The sequence below is a fragment of the Diadema antillarum genome, unplaced genomic scaffold (assembly GCF_040938485.1).
Source record: "Diadema antillarum isolate AM-2024a unplaced genomic scaffold, OU_Dant_1.0 seq00000577_RagTag, whole genome shotgun sequence".
NCBI classification, from domain to species: Eukaryota; Metazoa; Echinodermata; class Echinoidea; order Diadematoida; family Diadematidae; genus Diadema; species Diadema antillarum.
Genome location: NW_027271512.1, coordinates 189,727 through 205,380, shown reverse-complemented (window position 1 = coordinate 205,380; position 15,654 = coordinate 189,727). Strand labels below are relative to the sequence as shown.

The 15,654-nt window shown below is 39.3% G+C and overlaps 1 protein-coding gene across 1 annotated transcript in view; it reads right to left on the bottom strand.

The window, feature by feature from the left end:
- Positions 1 to 15,654, bottom strand: part of LOC139735421 (uncharacterized) — a 139,467-nt gene that overhangs the window by 84,754 nt on the left and 39,059 nt on the right. The window contains exons 3-4 of the mRNA XM_071646174.1: positions 14,637 to 14,743; positions 4,303 to 4,357 (exon numbers count right to left, since the gene is read on the bottom strand). Of these exons, the coding sequence (XP_071502275.1) occupies positions 4,303 to 4,357; positions 14,637 to 14,743 (162 nt within the window). The remainder of the gene's footprint in view (positions 1 to 4,302; positions 4,358 to 14,636; positions 14,744 to 15,654) is intronic.

Here is a 15,654-nt window from a genome sequence, read left to right as displayed (position 1 = left end):
TCTTGGAGGAAGGAATCTGCTCTACGGTGAGTGACTGAAGGCGCGGTAAATTCACGTTACTCGTCGACTGCGTCCAAAAAAAAAAAAAAAATGTATTCTGTCACTCCTCTGCTTACTGCCGCATGCACACTTCACGCTGTCACGTAATACATACTGTTTCAACATGTGCGGCACATATCTATTCATCAACACTATAACACAGACCTCTACGAAGCTGCTCCTTAGTACATTCTCTGCACACTTTTCTTTTCCCAATACAGGCAAGCTTCGCCGGCGAGAGTTACTTCAGCAAGAACCAAAACTACGCACTACCAACAGCAGAGAGAGAAAAGACGCACGATCCGATACTTTCCACTCAAAATGTAAATCTGTCTTTCCTCTTCTCCACTTGCTGAAATAATGCAGATTTTCATAGAACTTTCTCCCTTTTTGCCCATTGTGATTTTTCTCCCTGATTTGTTGGCGGGGCAGCTCTAGTACATTGGCTTCGACCGCTTTTGTAAGTATCTTCCATTCAAGTTTTTTTTCTACTTCTTCTTCTTCTTTTTCTTCTTCTTGGCAACCTGTATCAATCCTTCGGGGAACTTTTCTAAGGCTCGCATTCACGTAATCTCTTCTCCACATTATTCAGAGAAAATGTCAAGGAAACTCCCAACTTGGTAACACAAGTCAAACTGAAGACTGTAACCAGGCAGACACTGAGACTCACATCATACCTCGCTGAGAGTTAAAAGAAATTTTTGTACAAGTGAAAGACTCCGCTGCTTAATATGTCACATTTTACCAGAACTTTACCTCATTGATTTTATACTTTTTCACTTATTCCTCAGTCATATTCTCTTCTGTTGAAAGGAAAAAAATTAAACTCTGTGCTCTACAAGTTACACAATTTTCTTCTCACGTCAAAATACAACCACAGAATACTTTCATTCCATACTCATTATCTTGTCAGGAAGGTGGTTTGAAAACAAAGACTTTTGCATCCTCTTGACTGATTTCAGAACTGGCCCATCTCAAATTGTTTACTCGTTGCCTTTGAGATACATTGTAAGTGCTCATTGGAAGATTCCTGTAAGTAGCAGGTTAGCATGTCCAAGTGCAAAATTCAGGCCCCTTTATCACACATTTGTTTGGTATTTCTTTAACCCTGGAGATGCTGCACAGATTACCCTATGCACAAACACACGTACGCACACAAGGAGGTCTTCCATTGAGCATATAAGTCTGTAAATAAGACTATTAATTTCTACTTTTTGCGTAAACTAAATCCAGGTTTGGAGGATAAAGCATTTCACAATTATCTTAATTTCACACCCCCCCCCCCAAAAAAAAAAAAATCACACTTCTACAACATTAAAAGAGTGATCGACCTTGCTCCGCCACAGTAGGTATGAAGAATTATCCCGATGGAATCCCATTTTCTTTGCTCACTTTTCCACTAATGAAGAATTATATCTATAACATCTCACTAACAGGTCCAGGATATGTTTGTGTGATTTTCATCAAAATATGAATTTCATATTTGTGAAGTCACCTTGATATATTTTCCTCATATTGTTCCACTTCTGAGACAGCATAATATCGCTGTATAATTCTTAACTAGAGAGGGCAGCACAAGGAATTAACAAAACTTAAAACATGCCATTTAACTGGAATGGATTGTTAATAAAAAATAAAAAAGGGGGGTGGGGCTATTCCAAGCTAATTAAAAGTTGTCTGATAAGAAAGAATAACATTTTATATGCACAACGGTGAAAAATTGATTAAAAAATCTCATAGAATGATATTAGATCAAAGACGATAAAGATAAGGCAGTTATTGAATCGTGAAATTTTGTCAGTTTTCACAAAACAGTTCTTGACCAGTTCTTTTCAGCCTAACTTACAAAAGCGGTGTAGGATTTTAACTTAAATTTTCACTACGCATTTCACTTAACTTTCTGCATTTAGTGATTCCATTCATACATTAGGGGAAACTTTCTCTCTACAGACTCATTGCAATGACACTGGGGATGGGGAATCTTACATTTTCATGAAACAATAAAAAATGCATGTAATTTGATCAAGTCAATTTTTCACTACAGCATGAAAACTCCCAAATCAGTTCCAGACTTCCTTATTCAATGTCTGACTGTTCATAAAAACCTTCAGTGTTTCCTTTGTTTAATTGTACTCTGGGCATTACAGTTCACCTCAATATTAAAATAATGTGTTAAAACGAACATTTAAAGAGTTAGAGTTGTCCAAAGAAATAAAGAATATCAGAGAAAAATTGTCTGTGACTGACACCAGCATGTTTGAGTCTTGTGCATTGTTACTGGGGTTCTCCTGTGACCATTTCCAAGGAGGCGAGCTCGCAAGTTCTTCTCTCAGAGCTCGCACGGCTAATCATCCTGACGTGCCCCACGATCAATAGCAAACCATGCTGTGCGTCAACATGGCACGGCGCTGCGCAGACCTGGGGGGAGCAACAATGCTTCTGCTCTGCCGTCTTTCGTTCGGGAGCGGAAAGCAAGATGTGATGGGGGGGCGCTGAATGCTCGCCTTGGCCAGAAAACGTGTGACCACATATGTATCATCGATTCTTCCCCCTCCTCGCCAACCCTAACCCCGCATCATTTCTTTCATCTACGGAGCATTTTTTCCAGTATTTCCTTTTGTGCCTGAACAGTTGGTTGTGGCTTCACTGGCCTGAAGGGCTGAAGGCGCGCAAAATTAATTCGGAGGGAATTCACGCACTATCGATACCTAACATCTCATGAGCAAACACTGCGATGTGCACTGTGTCTGGATGTGTCGACAGACATAAAATTTGCAAGACACACGATGAATGTGCATATTTCATGTCCCCATAGATGTAACTTTGACTGTTGATTCAGAATATGCCCTCAAGATTCACAGACATTGGGAATGATACGAGTGCAGTCGTCTGCGCTCACGTGTGATAATGAATAAGATATCGAGTTCATGTTTTTACCCTACTAATCTCACCAGCAGAGACACAGGGGAAGCTGGTAGTAAAATAGTCAACTAGTTTGATTTATTCAAGTAGACTTGATGACAAGAGTGATATGAAAACAAAACAGAAGCAGAATAGATACATTATGATTGAACACAAACGGTCATGGTTATGGAATCATAAAAGTTTTGCTCAATTTGCTATGAGACAATTATCACTTTCTAATCATATGATGTGAATTAGCCAAAGTGATTATGTCACCATTTCATAACTCTCCTAATGGTTATACTTAAAGATATTATAATATCCTGGGGTGTTTCCTTTTATATTTGGGGGGTGATAATTCAGCAATTAAAAAAAAAAACACCTTTAGTTTAGATGTTGTCTGGAAAGCAAAGCTTAAGTAACTTCACCAACAATGAAAAATGAAGAATCCATATACTGCTCTTTTCACACACACACACACACACACACATACATACACAAATGAAGAATCGCAGAATAATATGGATTTATTAAAACAAATGCATAGGATATATCCCATCATATTTTGCTCTAAGATAATGTAACCATCATATTTTGCTGAGATTATGTAACCATCATGATATTACCAGATGGCATTTGCTCAAACTGGGCAAAGTTCAGTATACTTAGCATTTGCATTGTCGTGAATGGTTTGAACAGTTACTTGTTCAGCAACAGCTGGTAAATTGTTGAATACACATTGACCCCTGCCCCCCCCCCCCCCATGACTTGACATATAGACCTGTTTGGTTTGGGCATGGTCCCCCCCCCCCCCCCCATTTTGGTCAATGTAAAATACAGTATTTAAAATTGAATAGGTCTATCATTGTTCTTTCTTCTTCATGGGGCAGGCCATGATGCAAGTCAAAGTTCTTGCTATAAAAGAATCAAGATTTAGTGTTATCTGAAGCAAATTAAAGATCCATAAGAAATTTAACCAAAATGTGAAGGCTTATACTTAAAAAAAGGGGTTACATTATGAAATCTTTCATCGCCATCATTGCCAAGTACAACTCATTGTCTTCCTATGCCCTAAAAAACCAAAACAAAACAAAACAAAACCATTACATGTATATTGACATACATATCAAAGTAAGACACACAAGATGTTGATACCAGTACCTCACTTCATATGCATAAATTTGATGACACTTTCTTCTTCATAAAGATATGAGAAACTTTGAAAATTTCACAATTTTCTATTTTCTCATCTGATGTCCAATTTTGATAAATCTCCCACCTTTACATCATTAAGATCTTACTCCATGGGTACAAACTCACAATGACGTTGGGCGGAGGGTGACTTTAAGGTGGGCCTACCTGGAGGTCCTTTGGCTCGGTTTCTCAATCTTCTCTCCTCCCCATCAGTAGGTTCCTAAAAGTAAAAAAGAAGACAACAATTAAAGAGGAAATCTACCCCAAAAATAAATGAGCTTCAAAAAAAAAAAAGAGAAAAAGATTCCCTACAGAACGATACAAAAATGACAAAAAATTGGATTAGAAATACGGAAGATATGACATTTTGACATTTCAATTTTTTTTTTGGAAAACATTTCTTGACCAGTCCTAATAAATATGCAAATGAACCAGTTGATGATGTCATACCCTCATGTTCCGTCAGGAATATTCTTCTCTTTCCTTTGTAGTTTAAATATTTTTTGGTGGATTTCCTCTTTTTACAAAAAAGATTTTGAAACACACTGCGATAGCTCCATCATTATCACTAAAAACTTCCCTTCTTTTCATACTCTCATTTGTGAAACAATTTGGCTCATGTGACCTTAAAAAAAGAAAGGAAAAAAAAGGAAAATTGCTAGCTCTCATTTGCAGAAAATGCTTAAAACTTTTACACTCTTGCTCTTATATGTTGTAGGTGCTCTGACCAAACAAACAATCTTCTGCAATGGAAATTATATTATTCAAATCCATGAACCTCATATTGTAACCATATACCAATACCAACAAAGTATTGCCACATTTTTGCAGCAGTAGTTGCCACATTCAGTTTCATGACTCATTAATCTGGCTTCTGCCCGTCATCTTCAAAATGGTTTGCACAATGAAAATGTAAAAAAAGAGTTACTAAAATTGCACCGTATGCAAACACGTTTTGGGGTTGCTTTCTCCACATTGAGATAAAACACATAAATATCAATGCTTCATTTAAAAACAACAACAAATCAAAACAAAAATGAACACACACTCAAATCATAACAATACTAGTCAGGCATTCATGCCATCATGATAATTAGTCAATAGATTCCATTGTATTGCTCTGAAATGTCTTCCCCATTCCTAACTGCGCTTATTATCTCAGCAGACGCAAGGTCAGCTACAACACACAATTAAACCAATGAGGTATTCTCCGTTACGTAAATGCAACCACAGAGAGAGTCGTCATTAGGCCTGTTCAAACAGCCAACATTAGTCTCAAGTTTTTGTCTCACAACTGGAATTGTCACCCAAATATAAAATATAATAAAATAAAATCTTGTACGATGACATAATGACTATTTAGTGAGATTCAAATCGCAATCCATACACCACTGAAAGTGCAACATTTCTGAAATTGTCCAGACATTTTTTCCGAATAGTTATGATGAATTGCCCCGCAAAGCGTGTATGAAATGGTGTGTAAAATTGTGGGGTTTTTTCATATCCCATGATGCAAGGTGCATGTTGAACAAAGTCAGTCTAATCTCTGAGACTCACTCAAACTGGTGTGATATGACACTGTTCAGTATCAAGATAAAAATATCTTCTGAGGGAATAATCATATTCTATGACAATTTTGATAAAAAAAAACAATAATTCATTACCAAACAGTGAGACAAGAAAGAAAAACACGGAAGAAAGTTTCAAGAGATTTGTTTAGGTCAGATGCATGGAATAACTCAAGTGTTATTGCTCTCATTTTAATTTTACCAAAGAAAAATCAGGAATTTCATAATTTTCTCAGGTGGTTATTTTTCTCTGAAGACATAATTACAGACAATATTACATAGTGACCCCCAATCATTGAAATATATGTTATCTTATAAATATTTTTCTTCTTGTTATTCATACAAGGAAAACATGTTTTTGTCTCCATATAAACATGGCAAATGATTTCTAGAGATACAAACAAGACCTTCGTTCAAACTCACAAAACCTATCAGACGGACTTGTTTAAATGTAGTACACAAACACACACACACACACATACACATATAACTAATGGCACAGAAACACACAACAATATCAAAGGATGCTGTGCTATGAAATCTAAATATTGAACATTGAATTGTAATCAAAATTTCCTTCACAGAATAACAAAAATTAAATCATCATCATCACCAGTTCCGCGTACATCTCTTGAACTCTTTAACCCGTTGAGGACGGTTTGATTTTGCTACAACATGCATTTCCCATAGACACTTGCCCGAGTATACATGGGACTCGTCCTCAACGGGTTAAAGGTTTCAATTACAGGTCACATAAGGTGCCATGCTGATAGCCAAAATCAAACTTTCTTGATATTTGACTGAAATCACTCCAATTTTGTCATCCAGCTGCATTGGTATCACCACCTTTACACGAAAGAAACAAGGAAAAGTAGAAATTCCGCGGTGCATAATATATGTCCCCGCCGGAAGTAGCATTTTGTAGCAAAATGTGCAATATAAGTCAACAATCAAGGTCAAAGGTCAAAGAAGTCAAAGGTCAAAATTCTGTGTAGAAGTTTTGAAGCCCTCACCTAGTGCCATCACATAAAGCAAACGGAATCGAAATCGGGTTAGAAATGGCGAAGGAGTAGCATTTTGTGGCAAAATGTACAATATAGGTCAAAGGTCAAGGTCAAAGGTCACGACTGAAATTCTGTGTAGAAGTTTCAAAGCTCCCATGTAGTGCTATCATACAAAGCAAACAGAATCAAAATTGGCTCATAAATGACAGAGAAGTAGCAAATTGAACATTTTGATCACACACGGACGCACACACGGACGGACGGACGGACGCACGGACGGACGCACAGACACACACACGTACGGAGCCCGTTTCATAGTCCCCTGCTCGAACTCGTTCGGCGGGGACAAAAATGAATAAATGTTCTCCTGTGGGTTGGAGTCTCCATCAACTTTCATGCAAAGAAGTATTCAAGTTCTGTTAGGCATTTGACACCTTTTCCAACACATAAAAATGTACGCTCATTCAACATACTTAGCAGCAGGAGGTTTTAGTGACACAGGATTTGTGGCGGATGCAGGGGTGGGCTTTCTTGGAATGAGCGAGGATAAGGAGACAACAGAGGACAGAGATTGGAATGCTCTTCATACGGACAGGATCTTGTGTCCACCCCCACCCCCTTATCCATTATCCCCAACTCCCCACACACATTAATTATAACAGATTGTCTGGCACACATATGAAGGTCTCAGAATGGTAATATATGCTTCTCATTTACGAAGTGTAAGAAATCTATTAAAAAAAAGAAATAGAAAGAACATCCTACATTTTGCATCCTACATTTTAACATGAAATATTACTGGGCGTGTTTGTTAATTTTCCAGGTAAATTTTAACTTTTTTTCACATCAAATCAAACATATGCAGGGGGAAGGGTAGGAAAGGTTCCTACTAAAACTCTGCTCAGAGATCCCTCATGGAAGAATCATGGTATCACTCTATTACGCAAGTTCAATGTGTTCTGTGAACATCTACCATACAAATACAACCCTTTTTTTTTTCTTGAATTCTAAAAAGCAGGTCTAACTTCCAAATGATGTGGAGGACTTCACCCGTATCAGTCACATAGCTTCTTATAAAGCTTGGATCCATTTCCTTTTGATATTCTCTGATATACTTCAGTACCTCTACGTATATAAAGCCATTGGACAAAGAGTGAGACATTCTACTTACAGGTGCAAAACTTAAAATGACCTATAGATGAATATTTCAGTAATTCCTGAGATCTCTCCTTTAAAAAAAAAAAACCCACAAACAAAATAGTATGCCATCTGTTAATACACATAAAGAGAAGCACAAACACACACATACACACTCACACACACACACACACACACACACACACACACACACACACACGTACTAGTCAAACCTACATCTAGAAAACTAAGATCAATCACTTTACATCAGAGGGGGCCTAATTATGGACACAACCCCTTTGACTGCAGTCATAGCATTTAATATCCGACAAAGCTAAGAGCAAAAAGCTGTGGATATTCAATAAACTGCAAATATGTTTCAGCAAGAATATTACCCCTCTCCTGGCAATATGCAAAAACCACAAAAAAAAGGTTTTTTTAATAAAAAAAGAACAACGTAGCCTTTGCACATGGAGGAGAAAATTGCTTAATTTCACATTTACATAGCATATTAGAATTTCCATTTATGAATTTGTGCAAATTGAATCAAGCGCAAAGTGATAATGGAGCGGGGTATCAAATTCCCAAATTTGTCATTCAACCGCTGGTGGGCAACACAAAATTAAATATTTCTGAAAAACAAAAAAAAAATATGCACACACACACACACACACACACAGACACACAAACAAACAAACAAAAATTCTGTGGCTGTGTCAAACAACTATCTTCTGATCTTGTTTGCTAGCTGTTAGCCATTTGATTCATATGCATGACGTAACAGAGCCCATGGACAAATGTAATTCCTATTTGCAAACCTCATTAAATTTTTGTTCTTCTTCTGGGTTTTTCTTCTTCTTTTTTTTCCTTTTCTTTTTTTGCCAGAGTACTCATGGCAGATTTTTATCTTGAATAAAGGATGTGCTTCCAAATCAAAACAAAAAAATGATAACAATAATTTGTATGAATTTTTTAAACAAGAGACCCGCGGGTCTAGCGCTCACCTGAGTATCGCAAGTTCACCTTTCACGCAGTCACTAATCTAAATTATTCACAGCTCTACCAAAATTTGACCAGGCATTCTCAAGTGGAAGATGAAAATGTACAATAAGGGCCCAATTTTTTCAAGATTCCTTAATTTTGGGGAATTGGGGCCCCCTGGGGCCCTCTGGGTGGGGCATGGTGCCCAGTTTGATAAATTGAGATCCTGACCACCTAGGGATGCTACCTGCCAAGTTTGACAAAAATCCATCATGAGGTTTTCAGGAAGAAGATGAAAATGTACAATTCAGGCCCCCATTTGGACCCTTCCAACCACCCCCCCCCCCCCACCCCCAAGAGGGGCACCCCTGGATCTCCTATGAACAAACTTGAAACTACAGTCATTAATGTACTCACTCATAGTATTATCTCAGCTCTACAACTTCTGATTCTAGAGAAGATTTTTAAAGATTCCTTCATTTGGGGGGTTTGGGCCCCCTGGGGGCCCCCTGGGCGGGGCATGGCGCCCATTTTAACAAATTGAGATCCTAACCCCCTAGGGATGCTACCTGCCAAGTTTGGTGAAAATGGGTCATGGGGTTCTCAAGAAGAAGATAAAAATGTACAATTTAGGCCCCATTAGGAGCCCTCCTCACCCCCCCCCCCCCCCCCCCCCCCCTGGGTCCCAAGGGGGGCACCCCTGATTCTGCCGTGAACAAACTTGAAACTACAGTCATCAATGTGCTAACTCATAGTATTAACCTAGCTCTATCACTTCTGGTTCTAGAGAAGAAGATTTTTGCGGATTCCTTAATTTTGGGGGGTTTGGGCCCCATGGGGGCCCCCTGGGTGGGTCATGGTGCCCATTTTAACAAATGGAGTTCCTAACCCCCTAGGGATGCTACCTGCCAAGTTTGGTGAAAATGGGTCATGGAGTTCTCAAGAAGAAGATGAAAATGTACAATTTAGGCCCCATTAGAACCCTTCCCCACCCCCCTCCCCTGGGTCCCAAGGGGGGCACCCCTGATTCTGCCATGAACAAACTTGAAACTACAGTCATCAATGTACTAACTCATAGTATTAACTTAGCTCTATCACTTCTGGTTCTAGAGAAGAAGATTTTTACAGATTCCTTAATTTTGGGGGGTTTGGGCCCCCCTGGGGGCCCCCTGGGTGGGGCATGGTGCCCATTTTAACAAATTGAGTTCCTAACCCCCTAGGGATGCTACCTGCCAAGTTTGATGAAAATCGGTCATGGGGTTTTCAAGAAGAAGATGAAAATGTAAAAAGTTTACGCACGACGCACGACGGACGACGCACGACGGACGACGGACGACGGACGACGGACGACGGACGACGCACGACGCACGACGGACGCCGGACGAAGGGCGATCGCAATAGCTCACTTGAGCCTTTGGCTCAGGTGAGCTAAAAAGCCTTCACACCAAATGGCGTTATTGGAAAAACAGTCCAGCCTGCTTTCTAAAAGCAACCTATTATCTATACTGACTACCTGTTTATAAAGACCAACACCAGTCTGCTTCCAAGAACTTTGCATCTTAACCCATTCCGTATGGGAACCCGGTGGCCTGTGTGTTAAGTCTACGGGCATTTCAGAATTCAGTATGGAACAGGTTAAATACACCTGTTTATGCAGGCCACATGCCCATTTGAAATTAAAGAAAAAAAAAGAAAAGAAAAGAAAGAATTGAAATGTTTCTTTCCTCGTCACACCTGCCAATCCGGAAGTTCAAGAAAGAAAAATAAATGGGAGGCAAAGAATTACAAAAACAACAAAAATTGGAAGCCTCTATCCCCACTAGGACAGTTCACTGTATGCAAGGATTTTATACTGAAATAGGAAGACAAGGTTGACTGAAGCTTCCTTCCTGGGGAAAAAAAAAAATGGGAATGCCTCTATCAAAGGAAAACAGTTTGGTTGCAAGCCATACAATGTACGTCCTGTCTGAAATGCATGATTTAGAATTCTACATGGTTAACATGTACAGTATTTTAATACAAAGAGGAGAAAATGCTGTGGCTCAGCAGACAACACTACATACACTCAATAATGAGGTTCTCAGTTCAAGTCATATGGCAGCAGTAGTAGTGCCCAAAGTAAAGCACATTATCATCTTTACTTAATCTTACAGTGAGCACTGAACTCTATAAAGTTTTTGGCTTTATAAGTATCAACTAATTGCTTCCTTAGTCAACACATTATTCCAAACTCATAACTCAAACCTTTTCACTAGAACTATTTCAAACTCTGTGTAAAAGACTAAAAATATGAAGAAGTTCTCCTACTCAAAAGGTTTTTGAAACTTTTTAGAGTGTCGTGGAACTTAAATGGTAAAGAACCATGTCCTCGTGCTTACAGTGGCTACACTCTGGCCTATCAGAGATCATTGAATTTCACTGCAATTTCATGTAATTTGAGCTGTAAGATTGAGTGAACTGAAACATTTTTCTGGGGCAAATGTAAGCTCCAGAGGTTACTGACTTCATATAGATGTATTTAAAAAAAAAAAAAAGAAGAGGACAAATTTATGAAATGCCTTGTCTTTGAATGATTGAAATAGCTTGCATCTTTTTTTTTTTAAAGTAAAGAAAGAAAGAAATGATTACTGTGCTTGAGAAGCTTGGGGAATATCCTGTTATGAAATGCAAAATGATACAGATTTCCTGCAAATTCTGTGGAAGCTCGAAGGGGAGTTTTCTCAAAGCAACAGATTCTCTGTCGTCTGAAGACAAAAGTTGTTTCACATCACATTATGGATCTTTTAAGAAAAACAAAGGAATCCTAAGATATTCAGAGCTCTTGGGATATTGAGCACGTCATGCACAGGTTTCCACGGAGACAGCTAAAAACATCCTCGTAAGAAGAATGCAAACATTATTACAATCAGCACACTTCCATGACATTAAAACTGTGGGGCTTCCAAGCTGACTGGGAGATTCATAATGAAGTCACTGAAAAAACTCCTACAAGTAAATGCAAACCTGTACTGTAAAAACCATTTACAAGGGTCAAACGAGCCAGTAAAGAATCAGGTGAATCCAACAAGATCTGAAAAGCTACATTTCTGAGGTTTCATGATTTTTACTATGCTTTACTCATATGTCTCACAAGGTACATACAACTATCATCTTTCACCATTGGAGTCTCTTGTTTTCATAAAACAGTATTCATTACAGTTGCAGAATTTCTAAAGGAACTGTAACTGGTAAATTTAATAACTCATATTCTAATTGGCAACATGCTTTTTAAGATCAACCTTCCTGTTCTGTGTATAATTGACGTTTGTTTGTTGGTTTGTTTGCGTTTTTTCTAAATTCTTTCAATTTGTGCAGATTTGAAAAATGTAATCAATATCATGAAATCTTTTTCATATGGAAGATTTGTAGCCATTTTTCATGCATCTTAATGTAATGACAAAAGACAATTTCTCAAGCAAAATACTAAAAAGAATAAACAGGCTAAAGCAGGAAACAGCCCGACTCTCCTTCTTTTTTAATGTGTCACCATGATATGTCTTATTTTTACAACAACAATCATTGTTATTGTGTTTCGATTTCGCATATCATTTCTTCAACAATACATTAAGAAACAAAATGAAGGATGAACAAACTTATTTTTCATTCTTCAAACCGCGAAGCCTTATTGATGCCCAGTGTTGCACACTCAAACAACCACATGCCCTGGTTAACCATAGACTCATGGCTAAGCCAATCAAATGTAAAGACAAAATGAGCTCAGTACAGCCATAACACTTGCCTCATCAGGCAAGTATTATGCGCGCGCGCACACACACACATACAAACAAACACATAGATTTCTGTCTTTTTTTAATCTCTCCCTATCTCTTTCTCTCCATCTATATCTGCATAAATTTCTCTCTTTTAATATTATATACAAAACTATTATACATACATACATACATACACACAGAGAACACATGAACATTTGTTGGCCGCATGGTGGATTTTCCTTCATCATACATAATTGTTAAATATTTTCAAATTATAAAAACAATATTTGAAAGCTAACTTGCTTTCCCTTGAAGATATAAACACAATAACAAGAGACCCGCGGGTCTAGCGCTCACCTGAGTATCGCAAGTTCACCTTTCACGCAGTCACTAATCTAAATTATTCACAGCTCTACCAAAATTTGACGAGGCATTCTCAAGTGGAAGATGAAAATGTACAATAAGGGCCCAATTTTTTCAAGATTCCTTAATTTGGGGGAATTGGGGCCCCCTGGGGCCCTCTGGGTGGGGCATGGTGCCCATTTTGATAAATTGAGATCCTGACCACCTAGGGATGCTACCTGCTAAGTTTGACAAAAATCCATCATGAGGTTTTCAGGAAGAAGATGAAAATGTACAATTCAGGCCCCCATTTGGACCCTTCCAACCACCCCCCCCCTACCCCCAAGAGGGGCACCCCTGGATCTCCTATGAACAAACTTGAAACTACAGTCATTAATGCACTCACTCATAGTATTATCTCAGCTCTATAACTTCTGATTCTAGAGAAGAATTTTAAAGATTCCTTCATTTGGGGGGTTTGGGCCCCCTGGGGGCCCCCTGGGCGGGGCATGGTGCCCATTTTAACAAATTGAGATCCTAACCCCCTAGGGATGCTACCTGCCAAGTTTGGTGAAAATGGGTCATGGGGTTCTCAAGAAGAAGATAAAAATGTACAATTTAGGCCCCATTAGGACCCCTCCTCACCCCCCCCCCCCCCCCCTGGGTCCCAAGGGGGGCACCCCTGATTCTGCCATGAACAAACTTGAAACTACAGTCATCAATGTGCTAACTCATAGTATTAACCTAGCTCTACCACTTCTGGTTCTAGAGAAGAAGATTTTTGCGGATTCCTTAATTTTGGGGGGTTTGGGCCCCCTGGGGGCCCCCTGGGTGGGGCATGGTGCCCATTTTAACAAATTGAGTTCCTAACCCCCTAGGGATGCTACCTGCCAAGTTTGGTGAAAATGGGTCATGGGGTTCTCAAGAAGAAGATGAAAATGTACAATTTAGGCCCCATTAGAACCCTTCCCCACCCCCCTCCCCTGGGTCCCAAGGGGGGCACCCCTGATTCTGCCATGAACAAACTTGAAACTACAGTCATCAATGTACTAACTCATAGTATTAACTTAGCTCTATCACTTCTGGTTCTAGAGAAGAAGATTTTTACAGATTCCTTAATTTTGGGGGGTTTGGGCCCCCTGGGGGCCCCCTGGGTGGGGCATGGTGCCCATTTTAACAAATTGAGTTCCTAACCCCCTAGGGATGCTACCTGCCAAGTTTGATGAAAATCGGTCTTGGGGTTTTCAAGAAGAAGATGAAAATGTAAAAAGTTTACGCACGACGCACGACGGACGACGGACGACGGACGACGGACGACGCACGACGCACGACGCACGACGGACGCCGGACGAAGGGCGATCGCAATAGCTCACTTGAGCCTTTGGCTCAGGTGAGCTAAAAACTACAAACAGATGCTTTAAAACATGTATTATATCTACAATGTAATAAAAAAAACACACTTGAGTGCTTTTTAAAATACCATTATCAAACCACTTCTACAATAGATAATTCTCTTCTTTTTTTTAATAGGTTTCAACCATCTTAACCAGTATTGACCTCCAGTCCCCACTGTGCCACACCAACCCAATGGCAGATCAGCTTACTGGGAGAGGAGTGGTTAAGGTTTAAATCCCACCCTGTGTGAAGCAAAGACCGGTTCCTGGGGGGCGCATCACTTGCCCAGGCGGTCCACCCGAGGAAGAGAGCACACTTACCCTGACCATCTCTCCTAAGACTGGTGCCAAGACGGGTGAATCTGATCTCTCGGGTCTTCCTTTCACTCGGGTGTTGCCGCTTGCGCTGGAGGTCAGATTACCATTCTCTGCAAATTTAAAAGGAAAAAAAAAGCAGAAGAAATAGTAAGAAGAATGACGAGATTAGCGCAAATTGTGCAAATTGCAATACAATGATGGAGAAGCGTCGTCCGGGGGAACATTTGAGAGGATGAGGAAATTGTGGAGGGGAAGAATGCAAGTTAGAAGAGGATCCAAAACTGCGAGGAGGAAAAATCAAGGAAGCAGGAGAAAGAGAAAAGGCCAAGAGAGGACAAGCAAAGAATGGAAAATGGAAAGGAGAGGAAAAGCAAAGAATGGAAAATGGAAAGAAGAAAAAAGGAAAAGGAAGAATACCAAAAGGAAAGTGATAAGACAGAGAAATAAATATTGATGGATTGAAATGAATTGAATGAATGTATTTTCCAATTACCAAAGTTCATTGTTCACAGCTTGACAAGGTGTGGTAAAGAAGGAAGGACAATAAACATCTTCAAAGAAAACTGCTTAAAGACATAACTAAGACTGGGATTTTTGCTTTTGATGCTTGCTGGCATCACAGTCAGATCAAATTGTAGAATTCTGGTCCTAATGATTCTGCAAAGAAGAGACATGTTCAAGTTGTCCTACCTACAATATACTTAGTGCCACATAATAAGTGAACATTCCAGCAAACTATAAAGACAAACGGGAGGAAAACAAAAAACAACATTAAAAACTACATCCTGTTACGTCACACATAAGCATGTGATTGTGCATTCTTCACTTTTTTTATGATATCAATCTGCTACCTCCCACTATGACCACTAATGAGAGCATTAGATGCTTACATACAGCTGCAGATTATCAAGAGTTCTGTTCATAGAATACGGTCATAACATGACGTCAGAAAAGACTAGTGGGAGAATCCCATTCGTCACAGAGACGTCTTTTGTAAAGAGCATTCATGCGCAACCTTTTA